This window comes from Camelus dromedarius, chromosome 2 (genome assembly GCF_036321535.1).
Source record: "Camelus dromedarius isolate mCamDro1 chromosome 2, mCamDro1.pat, whole genome shotgun sequence".
Lineage (NCBI taxonomy): Eukaryota > Metazoa > Chordata > Mammalia > Artiodactyla > Camelidae > Camelus > Camelus dromedarius.
Window position 1 is genome coordinate 116,363,302 of NC_087437.1, and position 17,486 is coordinate 116,380,787.

The 17,486-nt window shown below is 44.2% G+C and overlaps 1 protein-coding gene across 5 annotated transcripts in view; it reads right to left on the bottom strand.

The window, feature by feature from the left end:
• The window catches only part of ERG (ETS transcription factor ERG), a 175,755-nt gene that overhangs the window by 14,650 nt on the left and 143,619 nt on the right, over positions 1 to 17,486 (bottom strand). For 2 of the 5 annotated variants that reach the window (XM_031459501.2, XM_010998419.3), the window contains 3 exons: positions 6,130 to 6,333; positions 5,229 to 5,309; positions 3,248 to 3,319 (listed from right to left, as the gene is read on the bottom strand). The exons of 1 other annotated variant lie outside the window; for it this stretch is intronic. In XM_031459501.2, coding sequence (XP_031315361.1) covers positions 3,248 to 3,319; positions 5,229 to 5,309; positions 6,130 to 6,333 — 357 coding nt within the window. The remainder of the gene's footprint in view (positions 1 to 3,247; positions 3,320 to 5,228; positions 5,310 to 6,129; positions 6,334 to 17,486) is intronic. 2 more of the 5 variants (XM_064475981.1, XM_010998421.3) reach the window with 1 other exon arrangement.

Genomic DNA, 17,486 nt, shown 5'->3' on the forward strand with positions numbered 1-17,486 from the left:
GGCGTGGGCCGCCATGGTGATGGAGAAGGGGAGGGCGGGGTTACAGAAAGTCCTCGGCACACCCCACAGCTTCCGCAGACACTGCTTCTAAGAGGCCAGGCAGGGTGGCACATCTCGAGGTCAAAAGCCAGCTCACAAGTTCCTCTGAGTCAGAACTGTCTCTACTCATGCCCCTTGAGTCCTCAAAGGGCCACGGCCCTAAAAGGCATGCGTTCAGCAAAGAAGGATGCTTACGGGGGAGACGGGGAAAGCGCTTCTGGTATTAATAAGGGACTACCTGGGAAACCGATGCGACACCGTAAGATATGATCATAAAAACAGAAGGCAAACTGCTATGCCTATGTGCTAGCACTTTCCAAGAATAGAGGAGGAACTGATTTAAATGTTAATTCAACAAAGGGATCATGAAGGAAGGTGCATTTTGAATCAGGAACATTTGGAAAAAATAAACAGGAACAAGTATGGCAAGAGAGGGGATGGGGCGTGAACATAGAGTGTATTGTCCGTCACGGGCTGTCTGTAAGGTCGCTGAACGGTCCGTGGAGTGCAGGCAGTAAGGGGGCACTGGGATACATGACCTACTGGAAGGTCAGGCTATGAAAAGAAAAGGCAGATTAGGGGTGGCTACTTAAGGCAGGAAGGAAAAGAAGGAGGAGGGGCAGGGGGTGTGGGGAGGGAGCACCAGGAAGGAGGACTCCACATGTGCGGGAGGAAGGGGTCCCCGGCTTCCCTGGATGTAGGAATGGAGGGGACACAGAAAACCAAGAGTGCCTGGGAACAGGGACTCGGGTCTCTATTCCCAAGGACCCAAGGACCTCTCCCAAGCAGAGTCAGCAGTCACCCCTCCTGAAAGCAGTCAGATGCCCACTGACCACAGGGTCACAGATTCCCAGTGACTCCCTCCCTCAGTGACTCCTGCAATGCCCATCCTCCCTGGGTCACCACAAAGTTCTCCCTCTGACCTGTTATAGGCTCTCATACTGACAAAATCTCTCCTGCAGTTATCGCTGGTCTGCCCAAGGTATACAAGTAAGTCTCTTACTCAATGTCAAATCCGTGAATCTGGCTGACAGCAAACAGTTCTCTGGCTCAGTTACTCTGATTTAAATTCTTTGTAGCTCAGAGACCAACATTTGCATCTCCATTCAAAATCACAGTAGCAGCCATCAAAACAAGTATTTCTAGGACAAACTGAATCTCTTTCAAGTCATCCTCAAATGACAGACCCAAGGAAGAGCATGATCTGAGCCTTGCTAGGTGAATTAGCACTGGCCACCCTTGTCTCTCCCTGGGCTGAGGGGTGTCCCAGCCATCACACCCCAGCCACTCTCCTCTCTAACACCTGAGGCACCATGTCTTCAAAATCCACCATACCCTAAAACAGAGTGGGAAAAAAGGAAGCTCCAGGATCCATTGTTCTACGGAGCAAGAAGGCCAGCTGGTTGCGCAGACCATTGTACTGAACCAACTCTCAGGACCAGCGTAGCGATATTTCCGCACAACCCTGACACCAGCTCACAGTCCCTGGCTTTTGCAACTCCACCGAAGGCATCTATGAGATTGCTTCAAACAAACACACCCTGGCCGAATGCTTTACAGATCGCTTTTATTTTTGTGAGCATGAATGGAAAGTTCTTTAGAAGGCTCACAAAATCATGGCAATTTTCCTCCACGTCCCAGGTTCTCCCAAGGGCGCATCTGCTGGAGGTGAACTCGGGATTCTCCAGAGCTAGTGGGACGTGTGCACTTCAGTTTTCCTTTTTTTCAATTTGCACAGTGGGTTTCTTTAGCGCCAGTCTAGTTCACTCCAGACCCTGGGTCCTCCCTCCCCGTCTACCATTAAATGGCCTGTGACAGAGGAGACTAAGCACTTTGGCTGACACTGTCCACCACCTGCCCAGGAGGAACAGGGGAGCAAACTTTCTCTCTGAGGCTGGAGAAGAAAAGAGCGCCAGCCTGAAGTCACTACGAGGTACCAGGGCCGTGTGAGGGTGAGAACAGCTCTGAGAAGCATCTTCACTCGGGCTGTTTAGCTCCCTGGCCCCTCGTCTTCTGCACTGGGCAGAAAGAGCAGCGGCAAGCTTAGCGCCTTGGACCAGTTCAGACTGAGACTCGTGCAGCCTGGACACGTGACAGAGGTCAAAGCCCAACAGCTTGGGTCTAAGAAGACGGAATTCTAGATCCATGTGTGAATATAGAGAAACCATCCTGTGGCCTCGATCACGAGGCTGTCGTATGTCATTGCGCTCATGGGGTTGTACGTCCCGGGGAGGGGACAGACATTTAAACCATGCTTGCCCAATGCCAAGCCTTCCTTCTCCCCCGGCAACACCTGATCCTCCTTTGGTGCACGGCCCTTGCTCCGGGAAGCCTCCTCCCTCCTCTCCTGGGGGATGGACTCCTTTCCCTTCCTGCTCCGACAGCCTCTATCCCTAGAGGTGGGGCCTCTACTGTAAAGTCAGTGCTTTAGGTTAAACATCCCCGTCTGTCTCCCCAGATCTAGGTTACTAGCCTGCACGGTTAAACATCTACGTGGGTGAGTCTGCGTCTGGCTCTGGGTGGCTCTACTGAAACATCTGGAACCCCAGGCTGTGTGACTGGGGCTGGCGCTGAGGCGCTCCGTGGACATGTGGGAAGGAGCAGGCCGGCTTTCCGAGCACAGGGCGCTTTCTGATGTCTGGGTCACCTTTAGGTTCCCAGAATCTAACGTCCTGCTTGGCACTAATAGGCACCTGATAAGTCGTGATATTTTTGTGTGAGTGACACATACATTAATTACCTAAGTAAGTCATCGGGAAAGACATAAAGTAAGATTCAGGTGTAAGTTTTATCAATGGCATGCTTCTGCTCTGAAACCACCTGCTCTGGCGACAGCTGGGAATGCGTCACTAGTGCTATGTAAGAGGAATGCCTCTTGCTTTGCGCTGTTCCCTGGCCAGTACAGGTGACACGGATATGCCTCTGTAAACTCAAAATGGGACTGATCCTTTATCGCCAGGCATCGAGAGCAGCTAGTTAAGGGGCCGACCGGCTTTCAACTCCGCAGTTCAGGGACTGTTCATGCCACCTCTGAACGAACTGTCTGACTGATTCTAGGCTCCAGATCCCCAGAGGCAGAACAGGACTGTTTAGGACTCGCTTCAGATCCAGGATGAGCTGGCTTTGTGTCACGTGACTTAGGTCACGGCTCTCCCGGGACATCCTGGGAGGTCCCTCAATGACCAGATGACACAGGGTGTTTGCGTACCTGGCCTAGTTGTAATTCTTTGCGTGGCTTCAGGATATACTGAAGTATTGGGGAAAATAAAAGTTGCACCCCCTGCAGACAAAAGGAAAGACAAAACACGTGAAGGTCTTTGGCTGTGGTCGTCCATCTCAGCGACAGCGCCTACTCCACTTTGCCCCGTGACAGCCGAGGGAGACCACCTCCTGGAACCTGCCACACAGACTCGGGAGGGAGGGCCAGCACACGGGGCAGAGACACATCCTGAAGACGGGAGGGGACGCGGAGCTCTGCTGTGCCCCGCTTGGCACAAGATGTCTTGTGTTCTGATTGTGCGACTTCCTCCTGAAGCCCTGCTGTGTGTCTTCCCAGCCCCTCCCCTGTCCCATCCCCAGCAAGCTCATTTTATTAAAACAGTTCTATGGTGGGTGTTTTAATTATCAAAGTGTATAAAAACCCATAAAACATCTTACAGAGCCCTTGGAAAGTAAGTACCAAAGAATTATGACTATTTTACCAAGGAATGTATGGATCTTATTAAAAATGAATCCACATCTCTCCCTAAAAGCACTTTCTCCCTTTCTCTCTCTCAATCAATGCTCAAATCAGGGGCGGAAAACAAACCCCCTTTTCACAGTTTAGCCCATTTGGAATTGGTTGTTCTGTGTTTCAGTTGCTTCTAGGTTTTGCAATAACAAAAATAATGAAATCAGAGCTTTTTGAAACTTTCACTTACTGCTAAAAGTTCTTTTAAACAACTATGAAATTATCAGAAAGTGTGTGTCTCAAAGGTGTTTCTGAAGGGGGGAGATGACTTTGTCTAAGGAACTTGGTATTTCTGGCCCAAGGTCATTAATAGGCTGATATGTGCAACTTACATTGAAAAAGTGCACTATTGACTCAAAGCAACTTTTTTTCTGACTTTAGATTACTCAGTTCTGAATATTGAGAACCAAGACCATTAGTCATTTCTCTGTAATTCTCAAATCTGGACTCCCTCACACTCTACATTTAGAAAGAACAAGGCAACTATTTGGGAAATGGCTGTACTTCGATGGAAGGGCTGCCCATGAATTGGCTGGCTTGCTTCCGAGCGGTGACCTAATCTTTCCCACACTCGATGGTTTTCTCCCCAGCCTGGGGGTGGCAGAGGGTCCCTGCAGGCTGGTACGGGGGGTGAGCAGCCTGAGGCCATGCTTCTGTTGTGTCTCCATCAGGAGGGAGGAAATGCATGGGACCAGGAGAACATTCATCCACAGAAAGCCCAGCCTCTACTCTCAGCCTTTACTAGGACGGGAGGGAGGAGGGTTAGCTGGGGAGAAGCAGTATGTTAAACTCCACAAGGCTCAGGCACAACAAATACACAGATAAACAAACAAATACATAAAAGGTAGACTCAATGGTTAGACACAGGATAGCAGGTATTCGGTTAGTAACTAATCTCATATCTGCCAAAATTATAACACAGTTTCCCTCTCAACCAAAGCTCACAAAAAACAAGCAACATCCCCTCCAACCTCCTTTTGCAAAGGTACAGTCTGTGCGAGGAGATTAACGTCCAGACAACTCAAATGGCCTAAGCCTTTACCAAAGGGGAAAATAAAACTGCTTGTCCAAGTCAACATTCCTTTAACAATAAAAATTTATAAAGGGAAAAAAATTGGAGAATCCTAAGGGTCCCTTTATCCAGAAGATGCTTTCAGTTTCTATAATCAGCACAGTGCCTACTGGAGGACTGACTGTAATCCAGCACATGGGCTAAGGCTATGGCCAAAGGCTAATTCCACCCAGCTCCTGGTTGAAAGAAATCCTTCCCCTGGCGAGGAGAGGGGGAAGTGTTCAGGGACCGAAGAGCGCCCCCTGCCTTGTGTGCCTCCAGCACAGAGTCTCCGACCTACCACGGACCCCTCAACCTGATGAACGTCCCACGTTCTACCTGGAAAGCATGCAGCCTGCAGACAAGAGCCTATGCCTGTCCTGTGGGGAGGGGCAGGGCCAGCATTACCTGTGTTTCTAGCATGCATTAACCGTGGAGAGTTTTGTAAGGCTTTATCAACATCATCGGAAGTCAAATGTGGAAGAGGTGCTACAAAACAAAACACAAAGCAACATCCAAATGAAAAAAAAGAGAGAGCGAATGACCTTCCTTAAAAAAAAAAAAAAAAAAAAGAAGAAGAAGAAGAAGAAGAAAGACAAACATCCCCACCCCAATCCCCACCCTAATATTAAGGGCTGCTTGGAAATCTGTCCATGGCCCTGCTACTTGTTAGCGTGTTAAAACCTGGATGGGGGGCCCATGTTTAATTCCAGGAAAAAGTGGTTGGGATGCCAGGCAAAGCATTGACACTCAAGAGTTCACACCACCCATTGCTGCACTACGTCTACATCTCCTTCTGATCATGCTTGACATTTGAAGAAGTAAAGCATGCAGCAGACTCTGTGGATTCATGCCTCTCATCGCCAGTATGCCATTCCCACTCTGACAGGCTGGGCCACACCTCAAGACACCGAGCAGACACTTCGCTCGTGTCATCTTCCAGCGGGATATGGAAGGGGAGCTTCGTTCGGCTTTAGGGAAGATAAACTCCATAATTCTCATCAAGGAGGAGCCTTTCTGTAAGGTTCCTCTTTCAATTTAGGCATCGTGGAGATGAAATAATGGGTGACCGGATGAATAATAAACAATGTGTTTCCCTCTGACATGTGATCTTCTTGGTTGGGGGACCCTGGAGGAGGCAGCAGGGCTACTCACTACACATTCATCTAAGTCATCACCTTCTAAGCATTCAGTTCTCTCAATCCTAAATGGGAATCGGGTTGGGGCAGAAAGAGGATGGACCTCTCTGCATCTCAGGTTAACAAGAACCTCTCGACAGGGATCTCTGTTGGAGTGGGGACCGTCTTACTCTCTCTGAGGTAGTGGAGATGCGACAGAAGGATGTCAGCATTGTAGCTCGGGGTGAGCCTCTGAAAGTCGTCTTTGGTCATCTTGCACAGTTCCTTTCCATCGATATTCTGAAATAATAAGATGTCGACGTCCGGAAGGCCGTATTCTTTCACTGCCCACTCCAGCCACTGCCGGACGTGGTCTGTACTCCATAGTGTAGGATCTGAAAGGGGATGCAAGCACATTTGATCAACTCCTGGAGACAAACTTCTGGGCAGAGCCACATCCCAGGTGGGATCTCCCGCCAGCCACAGATTTCCAGACCACCCCTCCTGCTCTTCCAGAAGCACGGCCTCAAGCCAGGCTCGGTGACTGGTCCCAGGAGATCATCTTTGGGGAACAAACCGACTCAGTCAGAGACCACTGTCTTCCAGGTGAATTGTTCTGAAAGTTCAGGATTATTCGTACCACCTGCTCCTGTTGCTCAGCTAGTCCAAGGTTTCCCACAGGGATGGGCTTCTCTTTTTATTAATTTCTTTTCATTTTTATTTATTCATTTATTCATCTGAAAAAGAACAGCTATAGCTATAGACGTACGTGTAACTGAATCCCTTTGCTACACACCTGAAACTAACACAGCACTGTAAATCAACTGTACTTCAATCCAAAAAAAGAAAGAATGGGGGAAAAAATAAGAATAAATGAAAATCTTCTTTCCTTAGAAAACTACTGGCATCTTTATATGAAACTAAGACCACACATGTCAGGAGGTTGCTAATTACAGATTACCAAGAAAAACACAACAGTATTTGTATGAAAGATGAAAAACTATGGAGCACAGAACTGGAGGTAAAGTGGAGGTCAACCAGAAGGCTAGCACCTCCTGTGCGCTTGGGTTTCTAAGAGAGAGCTGTCAGTTACATGCCTTTCCTGCAGGGAACTTGGTTTTGCCAGTAACTCACACCTGCAGGAGGCAGGCTGGCTTCCACAGTCCACAGCTGTGGTAGAAACACCCCACAGGATGCAGGCAGCATCACGCTCCACTGCCATGTATGGGAGGGGACCCCGGCAGGACCAGGAGGACAGGGCCCTGGGGAGAAGGAGCAGGTGATCCCCAACGGAAACACAAGCTGGAAGCACCCCACACAAACAGCTTGGGTGGAGGGGTCCTCGGGGCACCACTGGCACACAGGGCTCCTTCCTGGGGTCCCCGAGAGCTGAGAGACACCAGGGCAAGAATCAGGAGCCCAGAGCTCTAATCCCAGGGTCTCTCAGCTCACTGCGGCCTCCGGAGGCTGCTTCTCCTGTGTCTGTTTCACATGAGAGATGGAAAGCCTTGGTCTTGGTCCTCTGGACTGGCCCAGAGCAGGCAAGCCTGCCATGATGTTCGGGTCATCACAAGTGGAAACATCTACTGTGGGAATAAATAGCCCTTCTGAATCTCTTTCTAGCTAATAATTTTAGAACCTTGTTTGGTCTTACTAATGTTCTGAGGTGCTTGAGAATGGGCAGGCGGTGTCCTGCTGGAACACATTTCAGTCTAAGAAGTCAGTGAGAAACAACCAGACACAGTCCTGAAACTAGAATTCTCCCTCCCTTTCTTCTTTCTTTTCCTTTCTCCCTCTCTTTCTGCCTCCCCCTCCCTCCCTTCTTTTGTTCATTCTCTACCATTTCATATCTTTTTTTAATAGAAAGAAATTATTTCAAATCCGATAGAATCCATTCCTATCCCATTTCCCTCCTGGACCCCCCAGGAGTAACCTCTATCCTAAAGTGATACAGCCGTCATCCTTATGTATCTCTTACCAGATCGACTACATCTATTGTTTTGTGCCTTTAAAGTGAACATCAGTGGTATCTGATTTGCTTTTGGTGCTCAGCGCTGTATTTTCAAGGTGTGTCCAAGTTAAGCTATGGAGGTATATTCCATTATCTCAGCAGCTCTCGGGCACCTCTCTATGAATATACCCAATTTACTTATTGATGAACATCCCTGTGTCTACCTCCCTGCACACATGTGAAGGAGCCTGCCTTGGTCCGCTGCCTGGGCAATGACGGGGAAATGAAAACCTACTGACACCTGTCTCACCCACGAGGATTCTGACTGAATTCTGCTGGGGGGCAGCCCAGGCGTGAGCTGTCCAGGTAATTTTAATGCGGTTCAGACCGTCTACCCTGGGACTTCACTGTTCAGATGGTGGTTGAGAGACCTAGCAGCAGCCACATCCCCTGGGAACTCATTAGAATGCGGAATCCCAGAAGCCCCCTCGGACCCGCGGAATTAGAGTCTATTTTCCCAAGATCCTCAGCTGATCCATGTGCACATTACCCTTGGTGAAGCGCTGACCTCGGGTGAGCACCAAGATATGGAATTGCTGGTCACAGGGACCGCGAGTCCTCTATGACCAGTACATAGTGGATTTCAACCAATGCTACACGACTCACACTCGCAATCAACCATCGGTGCACAGAATCTGAAAACTAGGAAACGTTCCCGTTGCAGCAGAACTTCTCCAAAAGCTCAAATGGCAGTGTTGACAGAAAGGTGTGTGCACCCCTTGGTAATCCAAACACATGGAAACATTTTGTTAGTCTGCGAAAATTGAATGTTAACTTTGCCCAACTCATTGAAGTTCAGATGGCTCTTTGCCATTGGGTCAGGATTGTGCTTCCAGGGATAAAATGTTCAAAACCCCAGACTGTTGCCACAGAAGGTCTTTTCCCCCCCTTTTTCTCATGGTATGTCACACTTCCTCATGATGCAGGATCAGATCATATATTGCCCTTAGGATGATGCCCTTAATTCAAGTCCTCTTTCCTTGTTTCTGTGCAGAGGACGGTTAAACAGCCCCCTCACACGGAAGGCTATCCTTTCCATAGGGGTCCCCAAGTCATTTCCTATAAATTCCTCTGCTAGATATCAGCCAAAGCTTTCTTTTTGTTTTGTTTTGCTTTTAACAACATGGGAGGACTACGTTTTGGTATAACTACTTCCTAGAAATCAGTTCACTCTAGAAATGCATTTTCTTCTCTTAATGGTGGAATCAGATATTTTTTAAATGATTCATCAACATCTTCCTGAAAGTTACTGGGCTCATGTTAAAACAGTCAGATGACATCTGAGGAAGACAGCCAGCGAAGAGGTCCAAGCTCTCCACTGTCCCTTGGTTTGCCCAGTAATTGGTTTCCCTTGCTAAGGCCAAGGTCATAATGGCTCATTCAGTTTTACTTTAAGGCAATCGCATGCAAGACCCTAGAGACCAATTCCTCCTTGACCTGCTCTGTTATTATCTCTAAATTCTCACTTTGGATTGGTCAGACGGCAATTCTCTGGGACTGCTGGCGTGAGCATAAATCACTACAACCTTTCCAACAAACAATTCAGCAATATATTTCAAATGCCTTTTAAAAAATGTGCATCATCTCTGAACTAAAAATTCCACTTCTAGAAAGTTACCCTAAGGAAATAATAGAGGAAGTGCGCAATGATTTATTTTCAAGGATGTTCTTTGTGGCGTTGTTTATAATAGCAAAACACTGGAAACACCCTAAATGTCCCGCAAAAAGAGAATACATTTAGGAACAGTCCTGTGATAGTTAGAAACTAAAAATTACACTGCTGAATATATTTATTGCTATGAAAAAAAAAGTCAAATTGATTAAATTTAAAAATTTGAAAACATTACGGTAGCATAATTATATTTTACAAAGAAATACAAATCTACCCATGGAAAGAATTTTGGAGGGATATGCAGTGAAATGGCAACTACTGTCTCTGAGGAAAAAGTAATGAAGATTTTTAGATTCTTTTCTTTTCACTGAATTGTATATCTTCTCTTATTTCTACAATAAGTTATTTGGTTAAAAAGTTATTTATGAAAAAATGTATCCCCTGTTTTAGAATCAAAACAAGGTCTTACAAAGGAATATATATATATATGTGTGTGTGTTTTTATAAAACTTTCAAAGGTATAGAATTTTAATGTTATTTTCTCATACAGTTTGTTAACAGGAATTGCTTCATTTGAAAAGAATAAAATTACACAAAGTCACGTTACTCCTGTATCCTTTTGGAATTTGATCTCCGCACCTCTACCCTATACATTAATAAGAAAAGAATATTAAAAACAAAATATGGACACTTGATAGAGTAAATGAAGATGCTCCTTTCCAACCTGTCCATGGGCGCCATAATTCTGGACCTACTCTACAGATGATGTAATAGAGAATAGTTCGCAAGGGATAAGTCCAAACTCTTCAGCCTGAAGCATGTGGCCCTTAGGGCTCTGGGCCCCACCATTGTCATGGGTGTCATCCCCAACCACCGCCCCCTTCATCCTACAGCACACACAACCAGCTGCCATCTCCTGAACCAACACCCCATGCCTGTGCCCACACACCACCCACCGCTTGAGGAATCACCCTTTCTTTTACCCTCACCTACACTCACCACCTCCTTTGGGCATCTGTCCTCCATGCCCTTGAGGTGTGAGCACTTACAGTGAATCTCTGGGCAGGGAAGTGATAACAAGACTGATGGCCCAGCCGCTGCCTCGGTGACAGAGCCCCTGCCGGGCTCTCCCCCAGCTCTCTGGGTCACCAGGGATGCAGATGCAGATGGATGATACAACTACAGAGAGTGTTTTTAGGGTTCAGGTCAGTGCTTTGGGTCCTGGCTCACCTTTCAACTCCACAGAGAGTGCCCTAGGTTTCCTCCATGGCCCAAGATATGTCAGCAAAGCTTTCTTGCTTCTGCCCCAACCCACCAACACAGAAGGCGGCTCCCAAGGTCCCACAAGATTCAGCAGGATTTATCCCTTCTCCTGACCCCCAACTATGCATGTGAGGGAGAAAGGGGAGGGAGTGACAGAATGAGCCCCAACCAAGGGTCACCTCTGCCTCTGTTCAGGTGTGACCCCACACCCTCTGTCTCCAGGTAGCAGTACATCAAAACCTGTCACCTAACCTCAAGACTGAGCCTGGGTTTCTTCCATAAACAGTACGCAGACTCCAAGGACCTAAGGAATGACTCCAACAGGATAGGGACTAAGCTGAACTTAACTGAGTTACTGAGCATTTGCTGCAGGGACAGGTGCTTCAGGGATTCAGAGGCGGCCAAGACGAAGATGCTGAGAGTCTCCCGAGGGAGGCAGCCATGAACAGCACCCACCAAGCAGAAGGAAATCTGGGTTATCCAAGCAGGATGTGGGAGTACAGAGAAGTAGCAACTGGTCCCAACCAGAACAAAGGGAAAGGTTTCACCAGAAGGGTTTGGCTTGAGCCTGTATTCACAAAAAGGATTTAGACAGACGGTGACAGAGCAGAGAAGCCCTTTAGTTGAGGGGAAGAGCTTAAGCCCAGCTTCACAGACACAGAGGCATGAATCACGTGATGTTTTGAGGGACATGTGAGCATTTCAGTGTAGCTGGAGTCGAGGGTTTAAGAGGGAGCACAGAAACATATGAGGGTGGAAATGAAAGCTGGGGTTAGACCAAGGAGAGCCTTGAGTATCTTGCTAAGAAGACTGGACTTTATGATCTAGGAATTTCAGAGTCATTGCAAATGTCTAAGGAATCAACGAATGTCTTAAATTACATCAAGCACAGCAAACTTAGTGATAAAAATAAAAGGCTTTATTGGGAGCCAGCTTAGCCATATTTGGATTCTGACTCAACCATTCATTAGATGTAAAAGTTAACCTCTCTGGAATCTGTTTTCTTTTTATTGTGGGTAATTAAGTGAAACGCTAGGGGAATTGGAAAGTAAATGAGATAATGTATGTGAAAGCACTTTGCCAACAATAACATATTGCAGAGAAATAATGCATCCACCTACTGGATTTTGCATTGCAAACTCTGCTAAAATGAAATAGGCAATCTATTATCACAGGAGCAGCCTCTTCCTTTAAACACAGAAGTCTGATTTATTGCTTTATTTTAAGAAGCTTTTGGAGGGGTTTCTGTCAGATGAACTATGAGCCACTGGAGATAAGCTGTTTTGCGTGCAGCCCTCCAGGCCAATTGTTTTGAAAACATCTGTATCATCACCCCGCATTTCGCGGACATCAAAATGGTAAAGATTCGCGGTACAGGGTAAAAGAAAAAAAAGCCATCTCTCTCTCTAAAGCCTCTTATTTGTATCTTCGATTACATGGTTAATATCTAAAAGTTTATGAATGCTATTTCAGTACACTGGGATTAAAACAAACAAAAGCAAAGCTGTCTTCTGGAGTTGCCCTGTTTAAGGTACTGGAGGTGGGGGTCAAGCAGTGCTGGGGGGGAGGGTTGAATTTTCTTTTTTTACACTTCCCTGAAACTGGATTCTGACTTAGTAGAGCCCCACTGCTGCCAGGAAAATATTAAGTCGATATTTAAATTAGGCAAAAGGATATTGCATTGCTGAAGACATACTGCGTCTTCATGAAACAAAATATCTCATGCAGGCAAACATCCTGTTTCAGAGACCCCCCAAGAGGAATGAATAAAAGCAAGATTAAGCAAGAACCAACTTGGTGATAATATAAGCCCTGAGTGTCATTTGTCTTGAACAATAGCAATGCAAAATATTGGCTTCCAGATAGAAAAATCACCCTCGGTAATGAACAAATACCAAAAAAAATAAAATGTACCTCTAAGCCATATCACAATCCTATGAGGTCTTTGTTTATAAAACCAGACCCTGGCAAGTCCGCCAGTCTGCTCTCCAAGACACTCAGAAGCCTGCAAAAATAAGATTTAACATTTTGCCGCCTCGTAGGAACAGACTTACATTTATAAAGTCCAATAAAGAGAAATGGCTCAAATCTGAGCTTCACTCCACCAGAAATTGAAATTTGATCTCAAGTAAAGAACCTACCCTCAAGGTTATTCCTGAACCTTTTAATTTCCAAACTATGAATGGAGTTCAGTTATTGCATTGATAATTACCGATTTCGAATTTTATTGCACTTTGGCCAGTGAATGAAGTCTACATGAAAGTGATTTTTTAAATCCTGGTGGTTACTCTTTTGGTGGCCTACGACATGGTCAATTTCTGCAAAAGTCCTTTGAGCGCTTAAAAAGAAGGCATATCTTCTCATCGTTGAGTGCAGATTTCTATAAATAACCACTGAATCAAAATTAGTAACGCATACGTAATTTTCACATCATTAATCTATCAAATGCTGAGAAAGCCAAATTAAAATCTCTCACTAAAGTGGATTTGTCTATTTCTCCATAGAGTTCTTTATGTATTTTAAGACTATGTTATTATGTGTTTACAATTTTATCATTTTATATATTCTTTATAAATATAAACTTTTAAAAATTATGTGATAACCCTTAATTTTCTACAGTAATGCTTTCTGCTTTCTGTTTCCATTCTTGTTTGCTTTATTTTGATTGGAATTTGACTAATATGTCTTGTCCCATCTGTTTGCTCTCAGTCCTTCTCTGTGGTAGATGTTTCTGTAAATAGTACTTAACTAACTTTGGAGTTTTTTTTTTTAATCTACTTTATCACTTTCTGTCTTTCATGGCGAGTTTGGTCACTTACATTTATTGTTACTGACATATCTGATTTCTACCACTTTATGCTTTCTATTACTGTCTGTTCCTCTTTAGTTCTCCTTTCCAAATGTCTGATTGGATTCATCCATTTTCCTTTGTTCCTTTTTTTTTTGTTTCTTTCCTCTCTAATGGTTGACTGTTCAACATTCTACTTCTATTTCTTTGTTTGTCAGTCTTTAAACAAAATCTAAATTTAATCACCAAATGTCCTTTTCCCAAAGAATGCAAGGATCTGGGGAACCTTCAACTCTAGTCATTCACCCTTAATCTTATCCGATAATGTTGGCCAGTATTTCTATTCCACCTTGTCCCTCTACTCCCCAGATAGGACGCTGTGTTGTCAGTTCACATCCATTTCTTGCTAGATCTGCCCTCATATTAACCAGTTTCATTGCAACCGTGTCCTTATATTTCACTCCTTTCTTCTAAGATCTGTTCTCTCTTTTTGTTTACTAAATCTTGCGTTACTCCCTAAAGTGAAGGTCAGTTAGCAACCAACTCTCACCCTTTGTTTGAAAGTATCTTTATTTCACTCTCAATTTACATAATAGTTTAGAATGTACTCTCTATGTAGTTAGTTTCCTTTGTATTCCTCTGAAGTTTATTTAAAGATATTATTCTAAAGGATCCATTGACTTTACCAAGTTACTAAATGAGTCTGTGGCAGAAAAAAGAGAGAAAAAAAAAAAAAGGTTAAGAGACCAGAAGATATTTAGAGTTTTGTCAGTTTCCCCCAGCTCACTGGAGATTTTCCTCTACTGCCCTCTGTGGTCTGTTTTGTTGTTGAGAAGTTTGCTGGCCTCATAACTATCATTATTTTTAGACAGTCTGTTTTTATTCTTTAGTTGGCTCTAAAATACTTTGTCTTTGGTGTTCTGTGGTCTCACCATAATGTGATTAGAGCAGACTAATTCTTATTTATTCTTCTCTGACTGGTGCTTCCTGTATTTGGAGAATGGTTTTGTTCATCAGTTTTGGGAAAGTCTTAGGTTTTATCTCTTCAAATATTTCATCTCTTCCATTCTCTTTATTTCCTTCTTTCTGGAATTTCTATTAGATCTACATAGGATATTACCATGAGTCCTTCCCAATTATTGACTTTTTTTTCTTATTTTCCACCTCTTTGTCACTGTGCTGCACTTTGAGAACACTCTCAAGTCTCCCTCCTTTAATTCAGTATTCAGCATTATCAAATCAACCGTTGAACCCATCTACTGAGTTTTCGATATTTTTTTGACACTGAGTCTTGAAGACTGTTTTTGTGTTGTTAGGAAATCTATTGTTTCTTCTTTAGGATTGTCTGTTCTTTCCCATAATGTCTTCTTCCTCTTTTTTGACTCCTTCTTTTATGGATCTAGTCATTTTAAAATCCATTTACTCAAATATCTAACATTCTTGAGGGTTTAATCATGTTGCCTGTTGTTTCTGCTAAATCTTGGTCTTGGTAGATGGTTTCTTCCTGTTTTTGTAATTTGGGTTGCAGAGTCATCTTCAGTGGGTCTTTATCGGTAGGAATTTAGTAAAGCTTGAATTGAAGGAATGCTTCTCCAAGATTTTGTGTTTACTTCTGCCAGGTGCCCAAGGCTATCACTAGCCCATGATCTCTTTTCAATGGTTAATTTCACAGACTGGGATTGTTGGAACACAGCTTTGTGCACGTGTGTATAGGATAATGGGAGGGATCATGTCCAACTCCTGCTTTGTGCAAGCCCAAGATCTCATCTCCTGCCTGCAACTGGCCTTTAAAATCCAAACCTCTGTATCATAGACATTGGAACCCCACCCCATCCATGCCATCTAAGACAACCAGGTGATCACATAAGAATGGGGTGCCCTATTCTCAGTTCTCTCCGTTGTCTTTAATCCCTAAGGAATTCACTGACCTTTCTCCTCAGATCAGCTGTGCATTTAAAAGGATGTTAGAGTCTAGGCATCATTTCCAGGTGCTCTGCAAGACGTCCTTTTAAGTTCAATATTTCACTAGAACCAAGAGTCTTCTCTGCATTTTTTTAACATTTACTTTAAAACATTTCCACTTTCAGTGCAACCATCAAACTACCTCATGCTCTGCTCTACTTGATTCATTTATTAATTAATCGATTATCAAAAAATTAATTGTACCAATGAAGTGTTTTAAACCCTATGAAAGAGCCAAAAACTGTAAAAAAAAAAAAATTAAGAAAAAGTATGCCTACTCTCAACTTGGTGAGAATCAACAATTCCATTGTGTTTTAATTAAAAAAATACATGACTGAATTATTTTCATTGGGCTCTAAAGATATCTTTCACATTCTGACATGCCAAACTATTTGGATGGAGTCAGTCTCAACTCTTCTTGAGTGGATTATCTAGTTTGGGGATCTTGTTTTTCTTTATTTGCCCTGTTGCCTCCCTGTAGTTATGCCATGACAACACTGCTTATGCTCATCATGTGTTAGAAGTGGAATGACTTGTTCTACTTACAGGTTTCTCCCTTCCTGGTTTTCTTTCTTTGCCCCTCTTTAAATGTTGATGCTCCTGGAATTTTGTCCTTGGTCCTCCACTCTCCTCATTCCATAGACATCACTGGGCATTCTGTACTCCCATGTTCTAATTACAACATGCATGCTGTATACTTTCCAAGGGTTTCCAGAACAGAGCACCACAAAAGTGGCTTAAAAAAACAGAAGTTTATTATCTCATATTTCTGGAGGCTAGAAGTCTGAAATCAAGGTGTCAGGAGGGCTGCGCTCCCTCTGGGACTCTAGGTAGAATCCTCCTTTGCCTCTTCCAGCTTCTGGTGGTGGTCAGCAGTCCTTGGTGTTCCTCTGCCTAGGGGCTGCATCCTTCGAATCTCTGCCTCCATCTTTACATGGCCTTCTCCCCATGTCTTCACATCTTCTCTCTGTGTATGTTTGCATCCAAATTTCCCCTTTTTATGAGGACACCAATCATTTTATTAGGCCCACCCTCATGACCTCATCTTGGCTTGATCAAATCTCAAAATACTCTATTTCCAAATCAGGTCATATTCCAAGGCACTGAAAGTTAGGACTTCAACATATCTTTTTGTGGGGGCACAATTCAACCCGTAACACATGCTATCGCTTGCATCTAGAGCTTTCTCCCAAATGCCTGATCAAATATGAAAAGAGCTGCAGTTTTTGGGAGAACTACTATATCCCTAGCACTGTTTTTGCATTTCACACATATTGTCTTATTCAATCCATACAGCACCAGATAAAGTACGCATTGCTATCATCTTTATTTCGGTGTCAAAAAAACTAAGGAACAGCAAGACTGACTTCCCAGAGCTCAGAAATGGCACAGTTTAGAACTCAAGTGTGATGACTTCCGATAAAAGATTTTAACCCCAAGCTCTACATGGGCCCACTGAACTGCCTTGTGGGTGACCCATAGGGGTCTTCAAAATAAATAAACCTAACTCTCCCCATAGGGATCTTCAACACAGGAGGAACCAAGCCAGAATCATCTATTTTAATTTTTTTCTACATTTACTAACATCTTCTCAGTCACTCTTGTTAAATCAAAGGTATTTTCAATTCAATTCTATTCATTTCTTGGTTTTCAAGAAAAACAGATAAATCATTATCATGGAGGCGTAGGGTTAAGTGCTGAACAGCATGGTAGATAATTGTGAACATCTCCTCCCCTCCTTTATGTATTAACAGAGTATCTTTTGAAAAGGCCATTTCAGAATCTCTGCAACAATCTCACAAATACATTCCATCATTCTATTCCCTTGTGTTCTTCCCAGGCACTTTTGATGGTGTTTGTTGTGTACGAATAAGAACTCAAACTCTAGATTCAGACAGAACTAAGTCAGAAT